This window comes from Schistocerca serialis, chromosome 5, assembly GCF_023864345.2.
Source record: "Schistocerca serialis cubense isolate TAMUIC-IGC-003099 chromosome 5, iqSchSeri2.2, whole genome shotgun sequence".
Lineage (NCBI taxonomy): Eukaryota > Metazoa > Arthropoda > Insecta > Orthoptera > Acrididae > Schistocerca > Schistocerca serialis.
The window spans coordinates 625,618,896-625,644,684 of NC_064642.1; the positions used below are offsets into that span (position 1 = coordinate 625,618,896).

At 42.3% G+C, this 25,789-nt stretch overlaps 1 protein-coding gene across 1 annotated transcript in view; it reads left to right on the forward strand.

Moving 5' to 3' along the window:
* Positions 1–25,536, forward strand: part of LOC126481382 (trypsin-1-like) — a 112,956-nt gene extending 87,420 nt beyond the window's left edge. The window contains exons 5-7 of the mRNA XM_050105096.1: positions 9,093–9,292; positions 17,427–17,484; positions 24,349–25,536. Coding sequence (XP_049961053.1) covers positions 9,093–9,292; positions 17,427–17,484; positions 24,349–24,473 — 383 coding nt within the window. The 3' untranslated portion in view covers positions 24,474–25,536. The remainder of the gene's footprint in view (positions 1–9,092; positions 9,293–17,426; positions 17,485–24,348) is intronic.
* Positions 25,537–25,789: the final 253 nt, after the last annotated feature.

Sequence of the window (25,789 nt, forward strand, 5' to 3'; positions counted from 1 at the left end):
TACGCAGTGCCGTAGGGGACCGCACCGCCACTTCCCAGCAAATTAGGGACACTGTTGCTCCTGGGGTATCGGCGAGGACCATTCGCAACCGTCTCCATGAAGCTGGGCTACGGTCCCGCACACCGTTAGGCCGTCTTCCGCTCACGCTCCAACATCGTGCAGCCCGCCTCCAGTGGTGTAGCGACAGGCGTGAATGGAGGGACGAATGGAGACGTGTCGTCTTCAGCGATGAGAGTCGCTTCTGCCTTGGTGCCAATGATGTTCGTATGCGTGTTTGGCGCCGTGCTGGTGAGCGCCACAATCAGGACTGCATACGACCGAGGCACACAGGGCCAACACCCGGCATCATGGTGTGGGGAGCGATCTCCTACACTGGCCGTACACCACTGGTGATCGTCGAGGGGACACTGAATAGTGCCCGGTACATCCAAACCGTCATCGAACCCATCGTTCTACCATTCCTAGACCGGCAAGGGAACTTGCTGTTCCAACAGGACAATGCACGTCCGCATGTATCCCGTGCCACCCAACGTGCTCTAGACGGTGTAAGTCAACTACCCTGGCCAGCAAGATCTCCGGATCTGTCCCCCATTGAGCATGTTTGGGACTGGATGAAGCGTCGTCTCACGCGGTCTGCACGTCCAGCACGAACGCTGGTCCAACTGAGGCGCCAGGTGGAAATGGCATGGCAAGCCGTTCCACAGGACTACATCCAGCATCTCTACGATCGTCTCCATGGGAGAATAGCAGCCTGCATTGCTGCGAAAGGTGGATATACACTGTACTAGTGCCGACATTGTGCATGCTCTGTTGCCTGTGTCTATGTGCCTGTGGTTCTGTCAGTGTGATCGTGTGATGTATCTGACCCCAGGAAAGTGTCAATAAAGTTTCCCCTTCCTGGGACAATGAATTCACGGTGTTCTTATTTCAATTTCCAGGAGTGTATTTTTTATGCGACATACTTACAGAGTCACTTATGTGCTGACATTTCGTAAACTTGTAGCAGTTTCGCATTTCCTTTCTCTTGAATCTCATTTTCATGGCACCATATTAAGAGCTTCCTCTGCTGTAGTCAACATTTCACAAATGAAAACCTGAAAAATCTGGGTGAAACTCGAAATAAACTGGCTGAAGAAAGTGACAACTGCAGCGTACTTACCACTCAGAGAACCCTTGGGAGAAAATGTTTCTGAGTGATGGACATAAGTACCTTTCTGTCTCCGTTCAGAGGCGGTTGAAGCGCAATAAACAGGAAAACATGTGAAAGTAGGAAACCTAGAGGCTGCGCGACATTATGCGGAGGACTAGCTCTCACTTCTGAATGGGCCGCCGACGACATTTGACCCTCGGCTGTTTGTGACGTTCGCTTTGGTGAACGCATTCTTGTACCATTCAAAGTTGCCCTAACATTTTGTCACTAGTTCTCAACTTTTGGTATTCTAACGAGATTGGCTTCAAAATATTCCTCATAACTAATATTAGGAATGTGATAGTAAATGTGAAATAAAGAGACAGTCGAGATACTTCATTTTGTCAGGATAGGCTAGTCCGCCTCCTTAGCTGAGTGGTTAGTGCGTGAGACTGCCATGCGGCATACCCAGGTTCGATTTCCGGCCGCGTCGGAGATTTTCTCCGCTAGGGGACTGGGTGTTGGGTTGTCCTCATTATCATTTCATCATCATCGACATGCCAGTCACCCAATTTGGCGTCAACTGAAAAGACTTCTAACGCGGCGGAAACCTTCCCCGGCTAGGGACTCCCGGCCATCAATGCCAACCACTCATTTCATTTTATTTCGAAAGTGGCTTACATGTTTGTTTAAGATCGTTGTTTAACTAATTTTTGCAGAGTCGAGAATCATTGGCATGAGTCAATCTTCCAACGTTCTATTAAGACGATACGATTTTTCAGAAATATGACACGAGACCATAGAGAAAAACGATTTAAATTCATTATTTAATTTACTAATTCGATTCTCAAATCAGTAGTTACTTTATTACTTTTTCAGCAGGTAATCTCAGTTTGAAGTATTAGGAGGAAATGGAGAATTCTGTTCAATATATCGAAATATTTACGACTAAAAAGCCTTACCTGAAACCAGCGTGTTCCAGTAGTTAGGAAATACTCCAGACTCCAGTACTGTATAGTACTATCCCCGTATGTTAGTAAACTAAATAAAAATCAAAAAGATACAAGATAAAAAAGTGAAAATATACAACTGCAAAAGCAATGATAAATGAAGGTGGAACAGTTCTAGAACCTTGCGTTCCCAAATGCATCACAAAATTTCACGCTGGTGACACTGACATGAAGTCATATCGAAAACGAAATACGCAAACTGTACTCATTTTTTGCAGAACATTTCCTAATCGCGCACAGATGTCCTGCTTTGCAATGGCTGCATTTAATTACGACAGTGCACTCGCGTTCTGGAAGAATGTCGTTAAAGTTCACAGCTGGGAGTTTTGATTTAGGCTTTTTGTGGTGTCCCTAGATCATTTCAGGTGACTGTCGGGAGGAGATATTAAAACCCTAAATATCCTGTACTAAGGTATTTCTACTGGTCATGCGCAGGAACTTTATAATACCACATTCGATTCGATAGTTTATGTCAAAAGCAGTTCCTAAAATTGTATCTATATTTTGTTAACCTCGTGGCATTAGTGTACATACTGACCGTTTCTGAAGGTATTGACTGATTTTTTATGTAATTTTAATCTTTTCTTTAACACAAAAGGTCTTAATTAGAACTCAAGATGAAATATGAAAATTATGCTATGTTTGCAGGGACGGATTTGAGTTTACAATCAGATTCAAACATTGGTTCCATTAATATAATCTTTAATGCAAATGCTCTCATTTACTAAACATGCGAAATTTAGGAATAATGTTATGCTTGCATGCACCAGCTTTAGCATCATTTCAAACACAGATATAAGCATTAAATTACAAATATTCCACACTGTTGTCATATGCACTGTACAAGAGCAATGTCATTTGTGCTCGGGCCAGTCTGTGTATTCTCAACTTGTAAGAAATTCTAAGTGCTGGGACTCCTTTTGAGGTGAGCTGGAAAGTAACTCAGAATAAGAAAAGTGTCTTGAGAAATATATTTTAATAAAATTATAGAGGCCTTCCCTAGCTACATTTTGTTCACATACGTTTAACTATTCGAACTACATTTCCTGGCCAGTGGTTACATACTTAACATTACTCATACATATTGATGAAATTTGTAATGTTTTTCTACACTTCAAATGGTACGCAGTTTTTAGTACTGCACTTGTTTCCTGTTTACTGCACTAACGCTGCTTATAAGAATAGTCATAAAGTTTAAATTATATCCTTGGGAACAAATCAAGCTCAAAACTGATGATGACATTATTCGTGAACTGTATATTCGCCGTTCGATACGACACTTTCCCGATGTTGAATGACCTGGCAGCTATCTCGGACATAGCAGTCTGCATTTTCGATGTTCAGCAACGTTCAGTCTCGAAAATCAACACATCGTCATTCTGAAAATGCCTGACAGTGTTTTTTTGTATTGTATGAGTGTGGAATGTCAGTTGAACAGTCAAATGCACACGTAAGATGCTATAGTGCGACATATGGCGACCACCTACAGTGAAGGGAAACTCCCCAGAACAACACGGGAATTTTGTGGAAATGACAACGTCGCACAACAGAAACACCTCATTGAATGACCCAATCAAGCATGAAAGTATGGGTACCACGTCACACATGGATATATTAATGGGAAGAGGTAACATCTATCTATAACAGAAAAGAGTGGTCGTTGTAAATATCAGGTTTATTACGGAAAAGCGTCAACATATTAATTACCCATTGAGATAAGCAAATGAACATTTAATAAACAGAAAAAGGCTACTAATTGTGAAATATAACCCTGGAAAAGGTGTGTAAGCATGATAAAAGCACAATTATGAGAATAATTTGCAGAAAGAATAGCTCGGAAAAATAAGTATGAAAGCTAGGAAGATCGTCAAAATGCATGATGGAAGCAACCAGCTGTGTGCAAAACGTTAAAATTGCGCAATTAGCTCCTGATGGGTGTTAAGTATCATTGTGTCGCTACCGAATAGGCGCCTGCAATGCCGACCTATTCTTACTACACACATACGGTTCTGTGTGACGATGCTTTGCTGAGTGTATTTATATGTTTTTACTACGCCATTGCAGCTTTATCACATTAGGACATGGTGTAGAACAGGTTCGCTTTACTTTATTTTATCTGTACATTCCCAGTTTGTATGAGAGTATATTGTGATATAAAATACTGGGTTGTTTTGATAGATAGACTGCCCAGCAGTTGTATATTTTTATATTGTAGATCTGAAGATGGTCATTACAGACTGAAACCGGTCATCGTCGAAGGACTCTATATTGTGATCAAAAACTGGAATAAAAAACATTTGACACACATACAGCATGAATGTGGAAGTCAGCAGCAGCGATGGCTAGGGATTCCGAGTCCAGCTCAGCCTCTATACTGAGTACTAAAAGAGACATCCTTCTATACGGCTGCAAGATTCGTCTCATCAGTCTCCCATCAGCAAGTCTTCCCCTTCAGTCCCCCAGCAGCAAGTGATTCTCTATCTTAACGCTTTGAAATTTAGCAGTTTCTCCCAGAGCAGGAACCTCGCCGGCCAATATCAGTAAGCACTGTGAATTTCTTCAGTAATAATTTTGTAAAAAGGCAGAAGAAACTCCTACTCCTGCGGATTTTGCTGTAAGTAACCAGCGTGAGGAGGAAGCCAGAAAATATTCCCCACTCCTTGATACCATTCTAAAACTGATAACAGAAAGGCTTTCACCTAGACATGCATGAGAAAGCGTGCACGCTACAGAAATAAACACTATGCACCAATAAGAAACCATGTCACAAAACTTTGAAACCAAGGTTCTTCCGTGGCACGCCTGCTGAGGCAAACGGCGGTTCTCACGCTGTTCCATCTCTGGAAGGCTGCACCTGGCTCAGAGTTTTATTTTTTCTAAAAGTATTCTTCCCTGTGTCCTGAACAATACTATTTTTTGGCAGACAGCTGTCCTCTTTACCACACGGAGTGCGGGAGTAGGCAAAGCGAATTCCGCTTTCGACAACATGTGCTGAAGCCAGACTCAGCCCTGAATACGGTTATGGCTTCTCCTGGTCCTTTTACGTAAACTTCTATGTCGGCCCAGCCAACATGGAAGCTTTCAACTCTACAAAAAAATAACAAGATCATCGCCATAATAACATAAAGGTAGAGAAGAAGCAATCAGCTGGGCAATCACTGGTGGCGCTGAATACTGTCTGCAGTTACGATGCAGCACGAAGGGTCGACTAGATTCAGGTGATTTTTTCCACCGTGTACAAACTCTAAGGACTGATCAATCAGAGTATACGGAACAAAAAAAAAAGTCCAACGAACCTATGTCCGGAAATGCGTGTTTTCCATGCTAGAGACTATTTATTCAATCATACATTGTTACAGACACTGCGGTCTAATAGGCGCTTATCACGCAGCTACAGTTACAGTATGTGCTGATAATGTTTTTCATGCGCCTCATCGCATGCTTGTACGCGCCATAGCATGTTCTGTGTCACACATTCACATCGGTGAGGCATGAATACGCTGCTCGTCTCCACATCTGAAATGGGCTCTGCATACACGATACTTTTGAGATGGCCCCATAATCAGAAATCACACGAATTGAGATTCTGTGAACGAGCAGGTCATGCAAATGGACCCTCTCGTGCAATAAATCGGTCAGGGAAGACATGATTGAGAGGCGTCCGGACGTGGCGAGGTGGGCTGCACCGCCATCATGTAGCAGCCATATAAACCTTCGAATCATCAATGGCACTTCTTCCAGCAGGGGAGACAGTAACCCGCAAGAAACGCTGATACTTCCGGTCTGTTAGACGGCTTAGAAGGAAGACTGGTCCCAAAATACTGTCGCCAATTATCCCGGCCCACATATTCCACCTGCACCGAAGCTGATGATTTGCTGTCACCATACCGTGTGGGTTCTGCATACTATCCCACAGATAACTTATGAAAGTTGAAGATACTACTCCACGTAATGGTGGCCTCATCTGTGAATAGGATGGACGACACAAATCCCGGAATCGTGGTTGCCTGGTGAAGAAGCCAGTGACAAAACGCTCCCGATGTGGAAAGTCTGTCGCTAGTAACCCCTGCACACGCTGTAAGTGATAAGGATGGTAACGATTGTCATGGAGAATGTTCCACATGTCGTCTGGCTTAGCCTGTTCTGCTGAGCCAACTGCCTGGTACTGACACAGCGGTCACCTTTCAAAGTGTTAATCACATTTTCCTCCAAGTCTGATGTCCGAACATTTCGGTTATATTCTTCAAGATTTTCTGCTTCTTTGAAAGAACCTGTCCCAAATAAAAGGCGAAACCACATTGCGAACATTGAATGCGGTGGTTGTTGTCGGCGGGCCGGCCGAAGTGGCCGTGCGGTTAAAGGCGCTGCAGTCTGGAACCGCAAGACCGCTACGGTCGCAGGTTCGAATCCTGCCTCGGGCATGGATGTTTGTGATGTCCTTAGGTTAGTTAGGTTTAACTAGTTCTAAGTTCTAGGGGACTAATGACCTCAGCAGTTGAGTCCCATAGTGCTCAGAGCCATTTGAACCATTTTTTTGTTGTCGGCGGCGATAGATATCCTGATACAACCTTACCGCCACTAGCCTTTCCGTACGTAAACATCATGTCGGCAAGCTCTCGATTCGAATACGGAACCACTGTGTACAACGCTCTAGCACATCCAATACAAGTTGAATCAGCAAGAGAAGTGAATCGGACAAACATCACCAATTACTATGACAGGAGAGGGTGAGGAACAGTACCACTCTCTAGAAGGAAAACACACATACTGTAAGTGTGGCTGCGTGGTACTGCCCGTATTATACCGCAGTCTCTGTAGCAAAGTATAATTGAATAAATGGTCTCTAGCATGGAAACCATGCAATTCCAGACATACGTTCTTAGACCTTTTTTGTTCCGTATCCCAGGCGGAGGTTCGAGTCCTCCTTCGGGCATGGGTGTGTGTGTTTGTCCTTAGGATAATTTAGGTTAAGTAGTGTGTAACCTTAGGGGCTGATGACCTTAGCAGTTAAGTCCCGTAAGATTTCACACACATTTGAACATTTTGTCCCGTATCCTCTCATCGATCAACCCCAAGAGTTTGTACACGGCGGACGAATTCACCCTGTATAATATCATGAAATATGTTTCGAGACAATTTTGGGGACAAGTTGCCACATAACACGAAGAATGGACAGGTAGTTACTGGATGGCATGTCAGGGGAAACAGGGTGTCAGCCAAAGCAGGAAGGTTCATAGAAACAGTATGAGTAACTGTGCCTTGTGCAGAATGAGCTGGGGCACTGTCATGAGGCGAAAATACCTCCTTTGGATAGCTGTCCACATTGTATCACCTTGATGGCCTCATTGGATATTTCAGTAGTATGCTCCTGAGGTAGTGTGCCCCTTATGGGCATAATCTGTTGGCATCAACCACGGCAGTCCCACAAACAACTCAGTATCAACCTGCCCGATGATGGTTGGGTGGTGAATGGTTGGTCATGAATCCACATGTTACCACTGCCTGTTTTGCTTCTTTGTCTTAGGGTCATAATGATACACCTAGCACTCGTTCACAGTGATTCAGCATCTGAAAAGTGATCTAGATTGAATATTTTTAGTAACATTTTTGGGAAAAAGAGATCTTGTATGCTATATAAAATTTGTGAAAAAGTAGTGTAGATCGTGATGGTTATTTTACTTAAAATGTATTTGTGCGCACAGGACAATAAATTTGGCTGATACTCGTCAGTGTTCTCGAGAGTTTGTAAGTGAATTCATTGAAATATATAGAAACCACCCATGTTTGTGGAAGATTAAAAGTAAAGAATATAGTGACCGAGACAAAAAGACAGCAGCATACAATGCTCTAATTGAAAAATTGCGGGCAGTTGACCTCTCGGAAAACAGGGAAACGGTAATAAAAAAATAATTTCGTTGCGAACTGGCGAAATTATTTGCGGATGGATGTCGAAACATATAATTATCTCTTAAAGCTTGTAACCCCTCGTTTTATGAGAAAAAATACCTGTATGAGAAGAGCAGTTTCTCCTCATGAACGGCTGGCGGTAACATTAAGATTCCTAGCTACATGAAGGAGCTACAAGGATTTGGAATTTTCGACTGCAATATCGAAACAAGCGTTGAGTGAAATGATACCCAACACATGTGAAGTTCTTTACGCTGTCCTGAAGGATGAGTTCATGAAGGCAAGTCAAGTAAAATGAGTCTGTCAGCGAACTGTTTACCGAAAAGAGTTATCCAAAGTTCAGAAATCTAGAAGATCAGGTGTATAGCAGCCAACGTTATGGTATTTTGATCTGCTTGGCTTTCTTAGTGATCAAGAAACCCCAAAACCAAGCAGGAGTACAACTGAAGATGAAATTGGAGTGTCAATGTGCGAGGAAATGGAACACGAGGTAATGTAAAATAAAACAGGTTCGCCCTGCAACTCTCGCAGTAAATTTACGTGAGTAAACTGCTTCCGCTTTAGCAGCCATTGTCTACACCATTTTGACCGCTTTCTCTATTTCCTGCGGTTGGTCTGAATGTTTTTTGCAACACAAGTTGCGAACACAGACCACAACAGTACTTCCTCCATTTCTATATTTCAAAATAACTGAATTAAATTTTTGACGTTTACGGGGAGCATAGTCGCTTGCCACTGACATTTCTTTTCTACACCGATAGATGGCAGGCGAGTATTAGATTGGGGTTTGTGTCGTGTGAACACACCACATTTGCAGCGATATTTTGCATGAACAAACATCTGCGCCGATGTCGACGCAGACAGATCGTTGCGTGTGGAACGGGCTTTAGTCTCCCTGTCTTATTGTTCCCTCTTGAGTTCGTGTACATTTTGTATATTACCCGCTTTTCCTATAGCTTATGCCCTGTATACGGGACGAGAAAGGTGAGAAACACATCTTCCCGGTGCGAAACACATCTCGTGCAGCCACTGACACGTGTCTACAGGCGGCGGCGACCCGGCGGGCCGGACGGGCACAGTGGTGGGCTGGGGGCGGACCGCAGAGGACGGCGCGCTGGCGTCGGTGGTGCAGGAGGCGCAGGTGCCCATCCTCAGCCTGCAGCAGTGCCGCGCCTCGCGCTACTCGGCCGGCAGGATCACCGACAACATGCTCTGTGCCGGCCAGGGCTCCAAGGACTCCTGCCAGGTAAACTACCCTCAACTCTTCTGCCACAAGTCTCCTGCCAGGTACACTATCCACAACACTTCTGCCACAAGTCTCCTGCCAGATACAATACCCACAACACTACCACCACAAGTCTCCTGCCACGTACACTACCCACAACACTTTTACTACACCGCATCGTCCTTATCGTGGTGACCCGTCAGGTTAGCCGAGAGCGCTAATGCGCTGCTTCCTGGACTCGGGTAGGTGCGCCGGCCCCGGATCGAATCCCCCGGCGTCTTAACGACTGTGGCCGGTGCGCCAGCCAACCTGGATGTGGTTTTTAGGCGGTTTTCCACGTCCCACTAGGTGAATACCGGGCTGGTCCCCACGTTCTGCCTCAGTTATACGGCTTGTAGACATCTGAACACATTTCCACTCTTCCATGGATTACACTGGACACAGACACTTGGGGTACCTAATTCTGTCCCGGGGGGGGGGGGGGGGTACGGAGTGGCAGCAGGAAGGGCATCCGGCCACCCCTTAAATTAAGCTTGCCAATTCCGATTACCCATACCGACCCTGCGTCATTGCGGGAAAAAAGGCACAAGCAAAAGAAAGAAAGAAAGATCGTTCTTATCGTGGTCTTCGCTCTGAATGGCATGTTCCGAGCAACTCACCAAATCTCTCTGTCTCTGCATAAGTACTGCAACCTACATCTGTGGTCAAGCTCTTTTCTGCCTCTACAAATTTTGTCCTTCATACTTCCCTCAGTTCCCAAATTAACTCATCATTGATGACTTAGAATGTGGCGCCAAAATTTCGTTTCTCCCCGATGCTAAACAGTACCTCTTCTTTAGTTATCTGATCTACCCATCTAATTTTCAGCACTGCTCTACAGTATCACACTTCATAAGCTTCTGTTCTGACCTCTTGCCTCTACTGTTTATCATCCATATTTCCCTTCTATGTAACACAGCGTGTCCCAAAAAGTATACACCCTATTTATGATTGTAACATTAATATTTAATAAGATACGGGGAAGTTTCAACATCTAGAATATTGCGAACAAATGTAGAAACCATCCATTTATCGAATATGTTCAAATTGTTGGCCACCGTGGTCCAGACATAGCTGATAACACTGACCAAATGAATCCAACATTGTACTTCACGTGCCCCTAGAGAAAAAAAATCAGTGGGGGCCAAATCTGGTGAGTGCAGAGGGTACTCGGAACAGCACCGTCGTTCTATCTATCTGTCTGGTAGATATTTGTCAAAGTAGACGCTTATATTTCAGCGTGGAGTAATCTAGGAATAACACTTTTCCGTTGAACGCGCTTCTTTTGGATCTTCGGTTCACAAGCTACTTGCTGCGCAGACCTTCTAGGAGATTGCTGGAACTTTTCGATGACTTCTCTCTTTCTTTTGAATGATCGTAGCCTTCCTGAATTGTTGTTGTTGGTATCCTGGACAGTTCCTCCGTCGCCAAACTTGTGATGCAGACGAGTAATTGTCAATCGTGTTGGTGCATCTCGCTGAAACATCATTCTGAATTGACTTTGCACTTCACTTACGTTCTCAGTCTTCCAGTTGTAATTCAGAATGAGCTCTCTTTGCTCAAGGTTCAGCCAGTCTGCAGCCATTTTTCAAGCCAGATTGAGTAATGTGAGTTGAAAACTTCGAGAGATGCTCGCTCGAATGGTATGTGTTCATTTTCTGTATGTTTTACTTTCTGGCAGTCGTCTTCTGAAACCCTGGGGAAACCTACGAATAACATTGTATTTATATTTGATGTTAACAAATTTATCTTTTTTCAGAATCGCTTTTCACGCTGTCAACATTCTGGAGTTTATTAGTTAACCCACCTTGAGTGTTAAGGTGCGATCTGTAATAATTATTTGAGAGAAGGTGAATTTCTTAGCCAAGATCTGTTGTAAACAACATTTAATGCCGATTGCTGGTTTCGATAAGCATGGTTACTGTGGTGTCACCACCAGACACCACACTTGCTAGGTGGTAGCTTTAAATCGGCCGCGGTCCATTAGTACATGTCGGACCCGCGTGTCGCCACTGTGTGATCGCAGACCGAGCGCCACCACAAGGCAGGTCTCGAGATACGGACTAGCACTCGCCCCAGTTGTACGGACGACATTGCTAGCGACTACACTGACGAAGCATCGCTCATTAGCCGAGCAGATAGTTAGAATAGCCTTCAGCTAAGTCCATGGCTACGACCTAGCAAGGCGCCATTAGCCTTACATAGCAATTGATAATTATCGTCTAAAGCATGTCTCAACAAGAACGATGTATACAACAAGGATGGATTAAAGTTAAGTATTACAAAAGCAACGTACTTTTCTTTATAGCATTAATTGAGCGTCCTGTTTCAGACTTCCCGATATTCTGCGTGAGCTTATAGCGTGAATATCGGCCCCCTCAAAATAACACTGTGTCGGCACTTCTGTCGACACATCAGTTATCATCTTTAGATCTCGATAAAAGGTTATTACAACTAGTATAGGAGACATGTAATAAACTTTTATCGTGATCTGGAGATCACCGTAAACCGGTAATCCACAATCAAGGTTGTTTATAAGCGACTAAGAAGTTCACCTTTTCTCAAATAGCTTATATTCATTCTCTTCAATATCAGTTCTTTTGCTGCCCAAATAGCAAAATTCATTTACTACTTTTAATGTCTCGTTTCCTAATCTAATTAACTTCCTAATCTAATTAATATTTCAAAAATATTAAGAAGCAACGGAAAGTGCTGAAATAGGTTTGAATGAAACAAATCTAATTAAACAGAGTTTTGCATAAGGTGGAATTTCTCTCCAGTTTCACAATGCCACCGAGAAATTGTTTTTATTCTCCATGAACCTTAATTGTCCCCTTTCTTTCTGCTAGTTGCTGCTTGATCTATGTACACAGTGAATAACATTTGTGATAGGTTACAATCATGCTTAACTCCCTTCTTATTTATTGCCGCCCTTTAGTGTCCGACTCTTACGGCACCAGACGGGTTTATATATAGGTTGCTTGTAGCTTTTCGCACCCATCATCGTATCCCTGGCAATTTTAGAAATTTAAAGAATGCATTTCAATCAACATTGCCAAAAGATTTTCCTGAGTCAATAAATGTGATAAATGCGGTTTTGTTTTATTCAAAAATCTTCTAAAATACATTGTAGAGTAAGTATTGTTTTATACGTTCCTACGTTTGTCTTGAACCCAAAGCGATTTTTCTCCACACGTGCTTCTAACATTCCTTTAGACCTCTCGTACATAATTAATGTTAATATTTTGCACCCATGACACAGAGAGAAAAGTTGTCATAATATCATGTTTTCTGGTGGTATCTGTTGCACATTGCTGTTATATACCGTACAACGCTATTCTGCACTCTGAACGCGTTATCCCAATATGATTACGTAACTCGTTACTGGAGGGAAATATGTAGATGTAGCAGAACTACAACGCTTTATTTGCAGGTGTATTTTTTCCAGTTAAGGTTGTGGTCAATCGGTAGTCCCAAAAACTGTACACTCTGTTCTCCTAGAAATAAACTGTTTGGATAGACTTTTCTCAAACAGCGTATGTCTCTATGATAAGTAATACATTTTACAATATTAATAAATTTTGTCAAAATTTAATGACAATGACGATCACTAAATTTGCAGTTCATAAAATTCTGTGATTTCCTTTGCTTCGACGCTCTACTGAACATCCAACTGACCTCCTCAAGGCCCCTACACGTTGTCCACCATCAAGATAAATTTATAATACTTTCTTTATTTCTGACATGGATATATAAAGTACAATACTATTATTCTTGCCCTCAAAGACAGGAGACACGAACATGCTAAGAAGAGTTTGGGGAAACATGTCGCACTGCTTACCTTACGTGCGCTCCTTTTATCTTATACGGAAGATCTTCCCAGTGGTTAAGAATCTTTCACAGTAACACATTACTCATTTGTGCACTTAGGTATGTGAAAATTTCAACACTCAGAATTGTCGAATAAATCCAAACTCTGGCTATAAGTGCAGCAGTGTAAACCAACAACCGATTGAGACTGCAGAGAAATGTCGCACATATAGAATCAGCTGTCCCTTCAATGAGTGCAAAAGTCAGTGTTGTGCAACGTTCATTTAATAAAGAACCGTTAAGCGGAGTGAAAACGTTGAAAGAAACGCTAGTTCCTATACTTCACCGATATCAGTTATTGCAACGTTACCGTAAGAGAGAGAGAGAGAGAGGGGGGGAGGGGGGGGGGAGGGAGATGGACTGGGTAGAAAGATCGATATCTGAAAGTATTATGTTTGGACAAGTTCCGTTTGAACTTTTTCTACAGTTATTTCGCGCTTGTCAGGTGCAACCGTGCTGGCTGAAGCCTACGTTCGTGAGCAGCGCACTGAACTGAATATTTTTCCATTTCTATGTCATTTACATTACTCACGTGCTCAAGCCATTTCCTCCTGTCTGAATCCTCTAGTATGCCGAAACAGCGCTTTCCTAGAGGTCTATCCTCTCCGCCGGCAATTCTAAGGATCCCTTCAGCTCCACCTCACTCATCTCTCCTCTCTCTAGTTGCTGCTTAACATAAACCTGACCAAAACCCTGGTAATAATTACAGGTAAACCAAATGCAGTTTTTGTCTCCATGACATCTTCCTAATCACATATGACCGCCGCACATAGTAAAGTACTCTGTCTAATTCACGACTGTACATTAACATGGAAACCCCACCTACTAACTATCCAACGAAAAGGCACAACTGATCAAAATTCCGAAGATTAAGACTGCATCCCTCCCCCATCCCCCATTCTTACAAATCCTTGATCTGTCCCATTCTGTGGTACGCTTCTGTAGCCTGTATATCGTCTTCACCACTCTTCAAATCCTTGAGCGCCAAGCGACCCGCTTGTTTTCCGCACACATTACTCATATCTGTACGAATCTTTTACCAACTCATCACTTTCCTCTTCCCCTTCACACAAACACTGAACACCTGTTTTATGCTGTGCATCCCGCATACTCCACTCCAAAACCCCATTTCTTCCCTTTTAATTTCGAATATTCGAATACAGTCACGCCTATAGTGGTACTTGCCACCAAACCTACATCTACACATTTCCTTACCCTCTCCCTATGCAATTTTAACAGACACACGCTGACAATGAAATCTGTCCTGGTATTTACCCTACTGACCAGATCGAAGCCCCAAATGTGCTCCCTCTTCTGTTCCTGCCCTCATCTACTCATATCCAAGCCTGTCGTCCATCGTAGTTATACCTATCCCAGATCCCATGTTTCCCAACCAATATCCCCCCACCCCGCCCCACATACCACATCCATTCCCAAATGCAAGCTGTGCTGCTCCATGCACACCGTGCACCTTACACTACCAGAATCACCCAATTTGTTCTCTCGCAAACTGCCCCCTCACATTGCATATCATTCCAGCTTTAGTGCAGCAAAGTGCTTCTTCAGTTTTAAGTTAAGTTTCATCAGTATGCACTAAACAGTTAATTAATTTTGAAAGCCATGGAATTTCATTACCTCTTCTACTGTTTTAAACTATTTATATTAATAAAAATGGTTCTGACTGAAATGCGCCGTGTCATACCTCTGCCAGCCAACGAAAAACAATAATGGACAAAAAGAAAGATGAATGACAAGTGTGATGGTTTGGCGTACTATAATGGTACAGAACTTCATCTCGACATATACGTATTGAGGACTATCTGAATAGCGCCTGGTACGTCATATTATTTTGGAGCTATACTTCTCCTAATGATTTTCTCCAGCATGCCATTGTGCGGTCCCTTATAGAGAAAAATATGGAAAACTTCAAGAACTGCCTTACAGGCCTGCACGTTATCCCGGGTTGTCTCTGACGCTGAGAGTACAGTCGTGGACAAAACGAGCGAGACCCCTCGCTTTTTCATTATGCTGATCTGCACAGCTTTAGAGTCTGCTACACAGTATAACAGGCAAGGCGACGAAGTGCTAACAACATACTATGCACTGGTGTGAAATTGAAAAACTATCCGAACTTTGCCAGGCTGTTTTCAATCATGTCTAAGACTATATTAATGCTGATTAGTGTGTTAAATACAACACGTGATTATAAGATATAAATGAAAGAAGAAAAGCTAATTAGTATGAACTGTACTAATAAAAATAAATTCAGCTTATCGAGATAACACAATAGTTTTAGTAAGACAAAGTACCCCAGATCGATACGAATTTGCAAAATATTATGCACATTCGACCGCGAAACGGTCTGTATCAATGTTCAGACCAGTCATACTGGATTACCGTTGCTGACCTACCATGAAACTGTGCAAATTTAGCAATGCGTGAATATTCTTAGCGAAATTCATTTGAAAATCAATTCAATTAGTGACAGAAACGGAAAAGTAGGCAGTAACAAGTATGAAATTCTACAAAATTTTCATATTGATATCCACAGGGCGCCAGTACAGAATGAAGGTAGCGCGAGAAGTTCTTAAAATTGCTTTATTGATAGTCTATCTGCCTCCATCGAGATTAGAACCGAAAACAAATCAGACATCCCTCGCAGTAGCAAACACTTTTCACTATGCTAACAGACAGCCCAGGCAAAAAAACCTCTATTATTACCCCAGACATGAATAAGCCGGCAATTTCGCAATGAAAATGGCAAAATGATCTGCAGTTTCTGTTGCACAGAGCTTCCTGGACTCAAAAACATGAATTTTCTACCATTATGTCACCGCTCATGTGACAGTCATTCGGGATGTTTATCGAAATACCAAATACTGCTATTAGCGAGTAAATTTAGTAGGATAATTCTGCACTACCCCAGGAAATAAACGGCGACATAGCTGCCAAACGTATTCTACAATGTTTTGAATTCTCCATTAGACTCGCCACAGCCAGGAAACGTTCATTAGCCGAAGTGTTTCTTAAGCAATGGGAATGATCACACTTCTAAAACGCGGTGGCATTAATACTAGGATCTGAATTACCACGTGTATAGGCAAATGGATTGTATTTGCTTTCCTGTAAACGTGATTTGGATCGAAAGCGTAGCTACGATTAATATGTTGATGTATCGACTTCAACTAGAACATTTCGAATAAAGAGTAGGGGGTTTTATTTATGCGGCCCTCATCTTCAGTAACTGTCGTAGCTATTTTCGTTGTTAGGATTTAGTCACCTAAATAGGTAAAAATGGAACCCTACTAGTTTCACTTTCTTGACCGTCTATGTGTCTACCCAACCCTTGAAACCCGTTTACCTCGAGTACTGGTAGACATTATAAACGGAAATGTATCGCACTTCCTGCGGTATACGGTCCCTTGGTGGTGTAAAAAAGTGAGTTTCTATGTGAATGCCATCTAAAGATACGGCTGTTTATGTAAGGAAAATTTACGCAACGGTAATCCAGTATGATTGGTCTGAACGTTGACACAGACCGTTTCGCGGCCGAATGCACATAATATTTTGCTAATTCGTAACGATCTCGGGTAATTTGTCTTACTAAAACAGTTATGTTATCTAGATAAGCTGAATTTATTTTTATTAGTACAGTTCATACTAATTAGAGTTTCTTCTTTCATTTATATCTTATATTTACGTGTTGTGTTAACACACTAATCAGCATTAATATAGTCTTAGTTAGACATGATTAAAAACAGTCTGACAAAGTTCGGATAGTTTCTCAATTTCACGCCTGTGCATAGTATGTTGGTAGCACTTCGTCGCCTTGCCTGTTATGCTGTTTAGTAGACTTCATAGCTGTGCGGATCAGCATAACGAAAAGGCAAGAGGTCTCGCTCGTTTTGTCCACAACTGTACATGCGTGAAACTCAAGTGGTTGGCATGTTGTTTGGCACGGTTCTCCAAAAACGTGTGTTGATCGTTAGTGAACTCGTACAGAAACTTCGTGGAAATGTATTGCAAAGAACATATTCAGAGACCTTTTCAAACCACGCATGACATAATTGTAGCTCGAGGGGATTCACACCTTACTGAATTCTCAAACTCAGGTCTCATATACTGTTGTGAGTGGACTGGTGTCTTATTCTTTGATAAGAGATTACATTTTACATTGTTCTCCAATTGCAGCGTATGCTAAAATAACTGTGAAGTGTGCACTGAACATGTTTACTTCTGTTGACAGGGGGACAGTGGAGGTCCGCTGCTAGTGACCAGAGCTGACGATCGTCATGAAATAGTTGGTAAGTGACAAAGCATATTTTGAGAGGGTAAATATCTACCGTAGCTGATACAGGCAAGACAACTGCAGTTCCTTAGCGGGTGCGAAATTTATAGTTAGTATTGAAACATATTTAACGTTTAGTATTGAAACATATTTAACGTTTGTTAACCCAAGGAGAAACATCACAGTGTTACTTAGATGCGTTGCAGGGTTTATAAAAATGAATAGAACTCAAGATGAACAACAATTACATTTTCTTTACGAGTACGGATACTTAACCTTGCGAAATTTGGCGAGAGAGGATTTTTGCAGAGGAGAACGTAAAATTACTGAAAATATGATTCTATAACAAGACATTTGCGAGATTTGTTTAGGGAGGACACGTTCCATAGTTGCACTTTGTTTTAATTCTATTTATTTATCTTTCATTGTGTGCTATAAATTTAGCTGTAGCAACCTCTGTCTCAAGCTATCGTCCCTTCCATCAGCTAAGCAGTCAGTCTGGGATCCGGCATCAGCATCGGTTATAGCCAAACAGATATTGTTTCTTCCTGCAGGAAGACTCTTTTCCTATCTCTGTGGCAAGTAGATTCAACTGAACCATAATACAGGAACATGGCACACTTCTCAGCGAGCAGCTAGTAGTCATTAAAGATGATGAGAGTGTACCGAGAGTGGTCTACTACAGCGTCTTCAACTTTATACGAATCCCCTTTTCAGTATTCTGAAGCACTCATGCTCGTATTGAAAGAAACTTGTAGTGACTATTGAACATTTGTGTTAGACAGCGGCTTGAGCCCTGATTCCCTGCTTATTGCGAACAGATGCATTGACCAATATGCTTCTGACCATCCCTGACCCAAACTTTCGTGTCACTGATGTTTCCACCTATCAATTTGTAATGCTACCATTTCATGTCACTGATTCTTCTATACTGCTGAACATTTTGAACAAATTAAGTGCGGCGGGGTCAGGGATTTTCTCTGCCTCGTGATGGCTGGGTGTTGTGTGATGTCCTTAGGTTAGTTAGGTTTAAGTAGTTCTAAGTTCTAGGGGACTGATGACCATCGATGTTAAGTCCCATAGTGCTCAGAGCCATTTGAACCATTTTCAACCAAATTAAGTGTTGCCGTTAGGAGTCCCCTCTGGCCTTATTTTGCTAGTAAACATTTGTATAAAAGACTCTCATAAAGGATTATCCGGATTTGCGGAAAGCTAGAGTCTACTGAAAACCTTGGCAATGGGGCAAAGCCTACACTGGTAAGCCACAGGCAGAGTGCATGAAAGGTGCTTGGAACATGATCACCACACTCGCCTTTCGCAGCCCAAGAATACAGCTATAGGTGGTGTTGTATCTTCGTAGGGCATTCTACGGCTTACTCTTCCATAACGAGATCGTTCTGGGCTTCAGTTATCATGGAAACTGTGAAAATACGTTTCGTAGAACATCTTATTTATCGAACTGGGTTAGTAAGTTGTGTTTCGGGGATGATTTTTTTAATATATTCGGAAAGAAAACAAATTACGCCTAATGACACGTTTTGCTACAGTTAGTTTCATGAAAACTGTTTGATAATAGTAATTTAAAACATGAGAATAGTTTACGATCTCACCAAAGAGATTTGTAAGAAAAACCGCATTGTTAAAGTGACCACTGCACATGCTTAACATAAAACGGAACGCATCTGCTCTAAGACTTATTACGTAATTACGTTAGAAAAAGGCGATACACAGGGTGTCCCACAAATGCTGCGACACTGCTATGTGATAAGCTGACCATATTTTCTACACTCAAATTCGGGACATTAACATATTTCCTAGGCCCAAATCCGGGACACATTAAAAATTTTGCAAAATAGGCTATTTTTATTTATTTATTTATTATATGAGAAGGTTTCAATTAAATGTAATAAATACAAAATATCAATTAAATTTGTTACAAAGAAAAGCACATTTACATTTTATTAATACCTTCTAAGATGAATGAGTGTGATCAGGGCAACTTTATTTATCAGTGCTGTGAATTTTCTTTATCAAGTCTGTATTTTTCAACAACACATGAAAAAACTCGACACAAGTTTCATCATAATTTATTCTACTTCCTAACATTGCTTTCATGGTTTCTTCAGCCAACTGTGTTTTGTCACTTGTCCATATATTGTTTATGTGGGAAAATACCCTTTCAGTAGCAGCATTAGTACCAGGAAGGCAGAAAAGAAACTCCACTAGCTTGAGTACATTTGAGAATGGCACATGATTCTGGCTGAATTGAGAAATCATCTCAAGCCGGCCGCGGTGGCCGTGCGGTTCTAGGCGCTCCAGTCCGGAGCCGCGCTGCTGCTACGGTCGCAGGTTCGAATCCTGCCTCGGGCATGGATGTGTGTGATGTCCTTAGGTTGGTTAGGTTTAAGTATTTCTAAGTTCTAGGGGACTGATGACCACAGCAGTTGAGTCCCATAGTGCTCAGAGCCCAGAAATCATCTCAACCCATCTTTGGCCTGGAACAGTGTTGTTAGCAGTCCATTCAATGATTTTCTCAGTGGTTACAAACTGTTTGACACTGACATACTCATCATACATTACATTTTCTGCAAACTGAACATATTGCACAGTTTCGCTAACTAGAGAAGAAGTTTTTTCAATGTCATCCCATACAGGTATTTGATTCAAGGTAACCCAGTTGTAGCAGTCTAAGTTCTGGAAACTTTTTTCAGTCCGCTTTTTTAAGTAGGATAGAGCAGTTTCATAGAAAAATAATACAGCACTATGAAAACTCTTTACCTCTCCTGGAAGCAGACCTACCTCTGTTTCAAGAGTTTCAAAAATTGCTTTAACTCTTGAGGGAAGGAACTGGTCTTCAATTTTGGACGGCAATGTAGTTTTCAAATTACTAATACAATCAGCCACTTCAAATATAGCGACTGTCTGTCCTTCAACTTTTTTAACTGCTTCATGAAATGATGAAGCCTGACTGTGAACAAAGTATAGCCATATTTCAGACAAAGAGTATTGAAAGAAGTTTTGAAGTAACAATGGACACTTATTTTCAGATTGGAAGTATGATTTTAGTGGTTTAAACATTTTTATGACTCGCTCAACAGCAGGCAACAGTGCTAACCATCTTGTTTGAGCATAACCCAAAATCATTGCAAAATCTGTTTCAACAAAGCTGCAAAAGTCCTTCAGAATTTCAAGTCTCACAGTGTATGATTTGAAATACAGAAATATTTTGGAAACTACCATTTCTGTATCTACAGGCAAAATATCAGTAGCTGCTCGAACAGTATTATGCAGTATATGAGCAGCACAACCAACCCCTATCAGTCTATGATCGAGATCCATTTGTAGTTTAGTAAAGACATTATTCTGACCTTTTCTTTCAGCACCTCCAAAATTGCAATTAGTGTTATCAGCACACAGTCCTACAACTTTTTCTTCTACGCTGTTTTTTTCTGAGGCAGTCTGTTAAAAAGCCACTCACAATAGTAGATGTTTCCCTAGGCTACGATTTTAATTATAATAATCTTACTTTTACACCAGTTTTATAATCAAAATATCTGACGACCGATAGAGGTGAAATTAATGTCTAATTCGGATCAAATTGGGTCATGATTGTTAATTTCGGGACAAACAGGTGTCCCGAATTACCTTCGAAAAAATTCGGGACAGACACACAAAAATCGGGACTGTCCCGAAAAAAACGGGACGGATAGGCACCTTATATGTGAGGCAGTGCACAACATAAGGTTTGAGAACTGTATAGCGACCTATGGCTGCAAACGTCGTCGTACGCCGCTAGGGGGTGCTGTACACGAGACTACTGGACGGGAACGTGAGGATTTCGGTACACAGACGATGAGCTTGCATATATACACTTTTGTATGCATTAGCTGAGTTCAATGGGCAAGTCGTTTGACGTATTAATCGACAACGTTTCCCAGGCAGACATCAACTGCACCAAGGTTTGTTTGCCAGTCTGCATCGAAATTTGTGTGATTATAGGTCATTAGGAAGTGGCAGGGATCGTGAGAGCACACCGCGATCAGCGCGTTCGGTCGTTAAGGAAGAAAGTGTGTTGGATGCCGTGGTGCCCAGTCCAAACACCAAGATACGTGCCATTATCTCAGATTTTAAATGTCTCGCTGCAGTGTGCAGTGCGTTTTCGTCGCCGAATCCTTACAAGCCTTTCATCTCCAAAGGGTATAGTGTTTACATCGTGATGACCATCCTGCACGTGTGCGTTTCGCACAGCGGTTTCTGCAACTAACTGGCCGAGTTGTGTATTTCCCAAGTTATGTGTTGTTCACTGATAAGGCAACATTCACTAGACATGGCGTAATCAATCATCACAACGAGAGGAGCGATGTTCTTGAGGACAATACTATGGAAATAGAAGGGGAGGTAGACGAAGATGAAATGGGAGATACTATACTGTGTGAAGAGTTTGACAGAGCACTGAAAGACCTAAGTCGAAACAAGGCCCAGGGAGTAAACAACATTTCATTAGAACTACTGACAGCCTTGGGAGAGACAGGCCTAACAAAACTCTACCATCTGGTGAGCAAGATGTATGAGACAGGCTAAATTTCCTCAGACTTCAAGAAGAACATAATAATTCCAATCCTAAAGAAAGCCGGTGTTGACAGATGTGAAAATTACCGAACTATCAGTTTAATAAGTCACAGCTGCAAAATACTAACACGAATTATTTACAGACGAATGGAAAAAGTAGTAGAAGCCGACCTCGAGGGAAGATCAGTTTGGATTCCGCAGAAATATTGGAACACGTGAGACAATGCTGACCCTATGACTTATCTTAGAAGCTAGATTAAGGAAAGGCAAACCTACGTTGCTAGCATTTGTAGACTTAGAGAAAGCTTTTGACAATGTTGACTGGAATACTCTCTTTCAAATTCTGAAGGTGGCAGAGGTAAAATACAGGGAGCGAAAAGCTATTTACAATTTGTACAGAAACCAGATGGTAGTTATATGAGTCGAGGGACATGAAAGGGAAGCAGTGGTTGGGAAGGGAGTGAGACAGGCTTGTAGCCTCTCCCCGATGTTATTCAATCTGTATATTGAGCAAGCAGTAAAGGAAACAAAAGAAAAATTTGGAGTAGGTATTAAAATCCATGGAGAATAAATAAAAACTTTAAGGTTTGCCGATGACATTGTAATTCTGTCAGAGACAGCAAAGGACTGGAAGAGCAGTTGAACGGAATGGATAGTGTCTTGAAAGGAGGATATAAGATGAACATCAACGAAAGCAAAACGAGGATAATGGAATGTAGTCGAATTAAGTCGGGTGATGCTGAGGGAATTAGATTAGGAAATGAGACACTTAAAGTAGTAAAGGAGTTTTGCTTTTTGGGGAGCAAAATAACAGATCCGTGTCGAAGTAGAGAGGATATAAAATGTACACTGGCAATGGCAAGGAAAGCCTTTCTGAAGAAGAGAAATTTAACATCGAATATAGATTTAAGTGTCAGGAAGTTGTTTCTGAAAGTATTTCTATGGAGTGTAGCCATGTATGGAAGTGAAACATAGACGTTAAATAGTTTGGACAAGAAGAGAATAGAAACTTTCGAAATGTGGTGCTACAGAAGAATGCTGAAGATTAGATGGGTAGATCACGTAACTAATGAGGAGATATTGAATAGAATTGGGGAGAAGAGGAGTTTGTGGCACAACTTGACAAGAAGAAGGGATCGGTTGGTAGGACATGTTCTGAGGCATCAAGGGATTACCAGTTTAGTGTTGGAGGGCAGAGTGGAGGGTAAAAATCGTAGAGGGAGACCAAGAGATGAATACACTAAGGAGATTCAGAAGGATGTAGGCTGCAGTAGGTACTGGGAGATGAAGAAGCTTGCACAGGATAGAGTAGCATGGAGAGCTGCATCAAACCAGTCTCAGAACTGAAGACCACAACAACAACAACATGTGTTGTTCACTGATAAGGCAACATTCACTAGACATGGCGTAATCAATCATCACAACGAGCATTTTCGACGACCAGAAAACCCCCGTGGTGTGCGACACCGAGCGGTACAACGTCACTTCACTTCACAGTTAAGTGTGGTCGGGTTTGGTCGCCAGCTACTTAGATCGGCCGTAATTTTTACTATCCCGATTGACCATCGCGATTTATCAGATCTCTCTGAAGCAGATTCTTCTCGGCAGTCTGAAGATGTTCCAGAAAATCTGAGGCGCAGCACGTGGCTCCAACATGATAGAGCGCCTGCTTATTTTGGACTGGCTGTTTCTAGACATGGGAACAGGTCATTCCCGCATCGGTGGATTGGGCGTTTTGGAAAGGTCACCTGGTCCATACGCTCACCGGATTTATTGAACCTAGAATTTTTTTGTGTGCAGAGCCCTGAAATCCCTCCTGTATCGCGATCCTGCGGAGTCTGATATGGATCTCGTCTCAAGAAGCGTTTGTGCAGCAACTACAATGGAAGAACTGTCGGTGTGTTCTAGCGTGTCTGGCAGTCAAGCTTCATCGGTGTCTGGCATTCATGGCGTCTGATGGGGCAAACTCCGAGCACCTGTTGTAACGTTAGAGCTATATTCATGTCGTACATGTACACCATGAGTACTCATTATATCCAATAAATGTTTCCAGTGAATCACTCTGTTCTTTCCTTTCCGATCTTCGACCTTTGTTGCCACTTACCCTTGACATTTGTGGCCATGGGTTGCTGTGCAATTCTCAATCCTTAAGATGTGCCCCACCTCCACTAGAAGTTAGTTGCAACATCTGGGACACCCTGAATATCCCAAATTATTTGATAATTAGTAAGACATTGAGAACATGATCCATGTAACATGACTATAACTATGTGAAGTGAAACTGTTTGCTGTGAGAGTGATTGTGTTGCAGGCGTGGTATCGTGGGGCTTGGGCTGCGGACGGCCTGGCTACCCGGGCGTGTACACGAGGGTGTCCCGCTACCTCGACTGGGTGCGCGGCAACATGAGGGACACCTGCGACTGCAACTACAGGTGACAGCGCCCGGTGGCTGCGCTGGTAACTAAAAAACAACCTGTCAACAAGGGCACCGGCGAGGGTCACCCGGGAAGGAGAGGGTGCAATCCTAGGAGACAACACACCATGCACAACGGACTTCGCTGTGATTTGTATCGGTGTCTTGGAGTAGAGGACTCGACACCCCCCACCAGTACAAGAACTTTGTCCGCAGCTCGCGGTCTAGTGACTAGCGTTGCTGCCTCTGGATAACGGGGTGTTGGGGATTTTTCTCTGCCCGGGGACTGGCTGTCTGTGTTGTCCTCATCATTTCATCACCATCATCATCTTTCGTGAAAGTGGCTAGATTGGACTGTGTAAAAATTGGACTGTGAAAATTGGGACTTTGTACGGGCGCTGAGGACCGCGCAGCTGAGCAGCCCACAAAGCAAAACATCATCAGTACAAAAACTTCTATAACCGTTCATTGAGATCACTCACTACGTACTGCTGACACGATGCTGACAGCTCGATGCCAAAGGAGCAAGACAGAATTTTGTCACTGCTGCTGTTATAGTCTCCAGTGTTGTCATCCAAAAACAGACTTTTGTCCTGTTGGATTGTTCTCGGACGTTCAGCATCAGAAAACACGTGAAAAAGGAAAACGAAGGAAGATTTTTATTCATATCGGAGAAACACTTTCTCGTTGTCAGTGAATTTAATTGTTTGTTGTTTAAGAGGCCACAAGGAACTTTTATTTTTTATTTTAAATAGAGAAACATGTTTCAGTACTCTTAATCAAAACAAGGCTGACCTCCCACTACGTATCAGGAAATCCATTGGTATAAAAGTGGGTTTCAGCCTTTGACTGTGACAACGGAATTCATCTTCCTTCCACAAGAAAAAATAATGCAATCTTAAGAAGAAAGTCTTATATTCCTCTTACTAATAAAAAAAACTGTCAAATTTCTGTGACACTTATTACAAAAATATCAATGCATTGTGCTTCCATCCAGCAAGTATATGTTTTCAATGGTGGAAAAGAAGCATCGACAGTTTTGTAACTCTCGTTTTATAAAACCAGAATAAAATTTCTGCATAACCACTTTTTTCTTTTTTACCTGGTATTAGAAAATCTGTGTGTCTCATATTAAACATAAGGCTAATAAAGCTGCAAAAACTCGCCTGTATCAATTTATCGCTTGACAACCGTCGATCTAAAGTAAGTTTTCCGTGGCTCCCATCATTCATATCATACGAATGCTGGGATGAGTCCTCCAACAAGATCACGGACAGTCCCCCCACACCCCTCTTCTCCAGTATCTGTCTAACAATAAACCGTGCTAGAGCTCCGATTC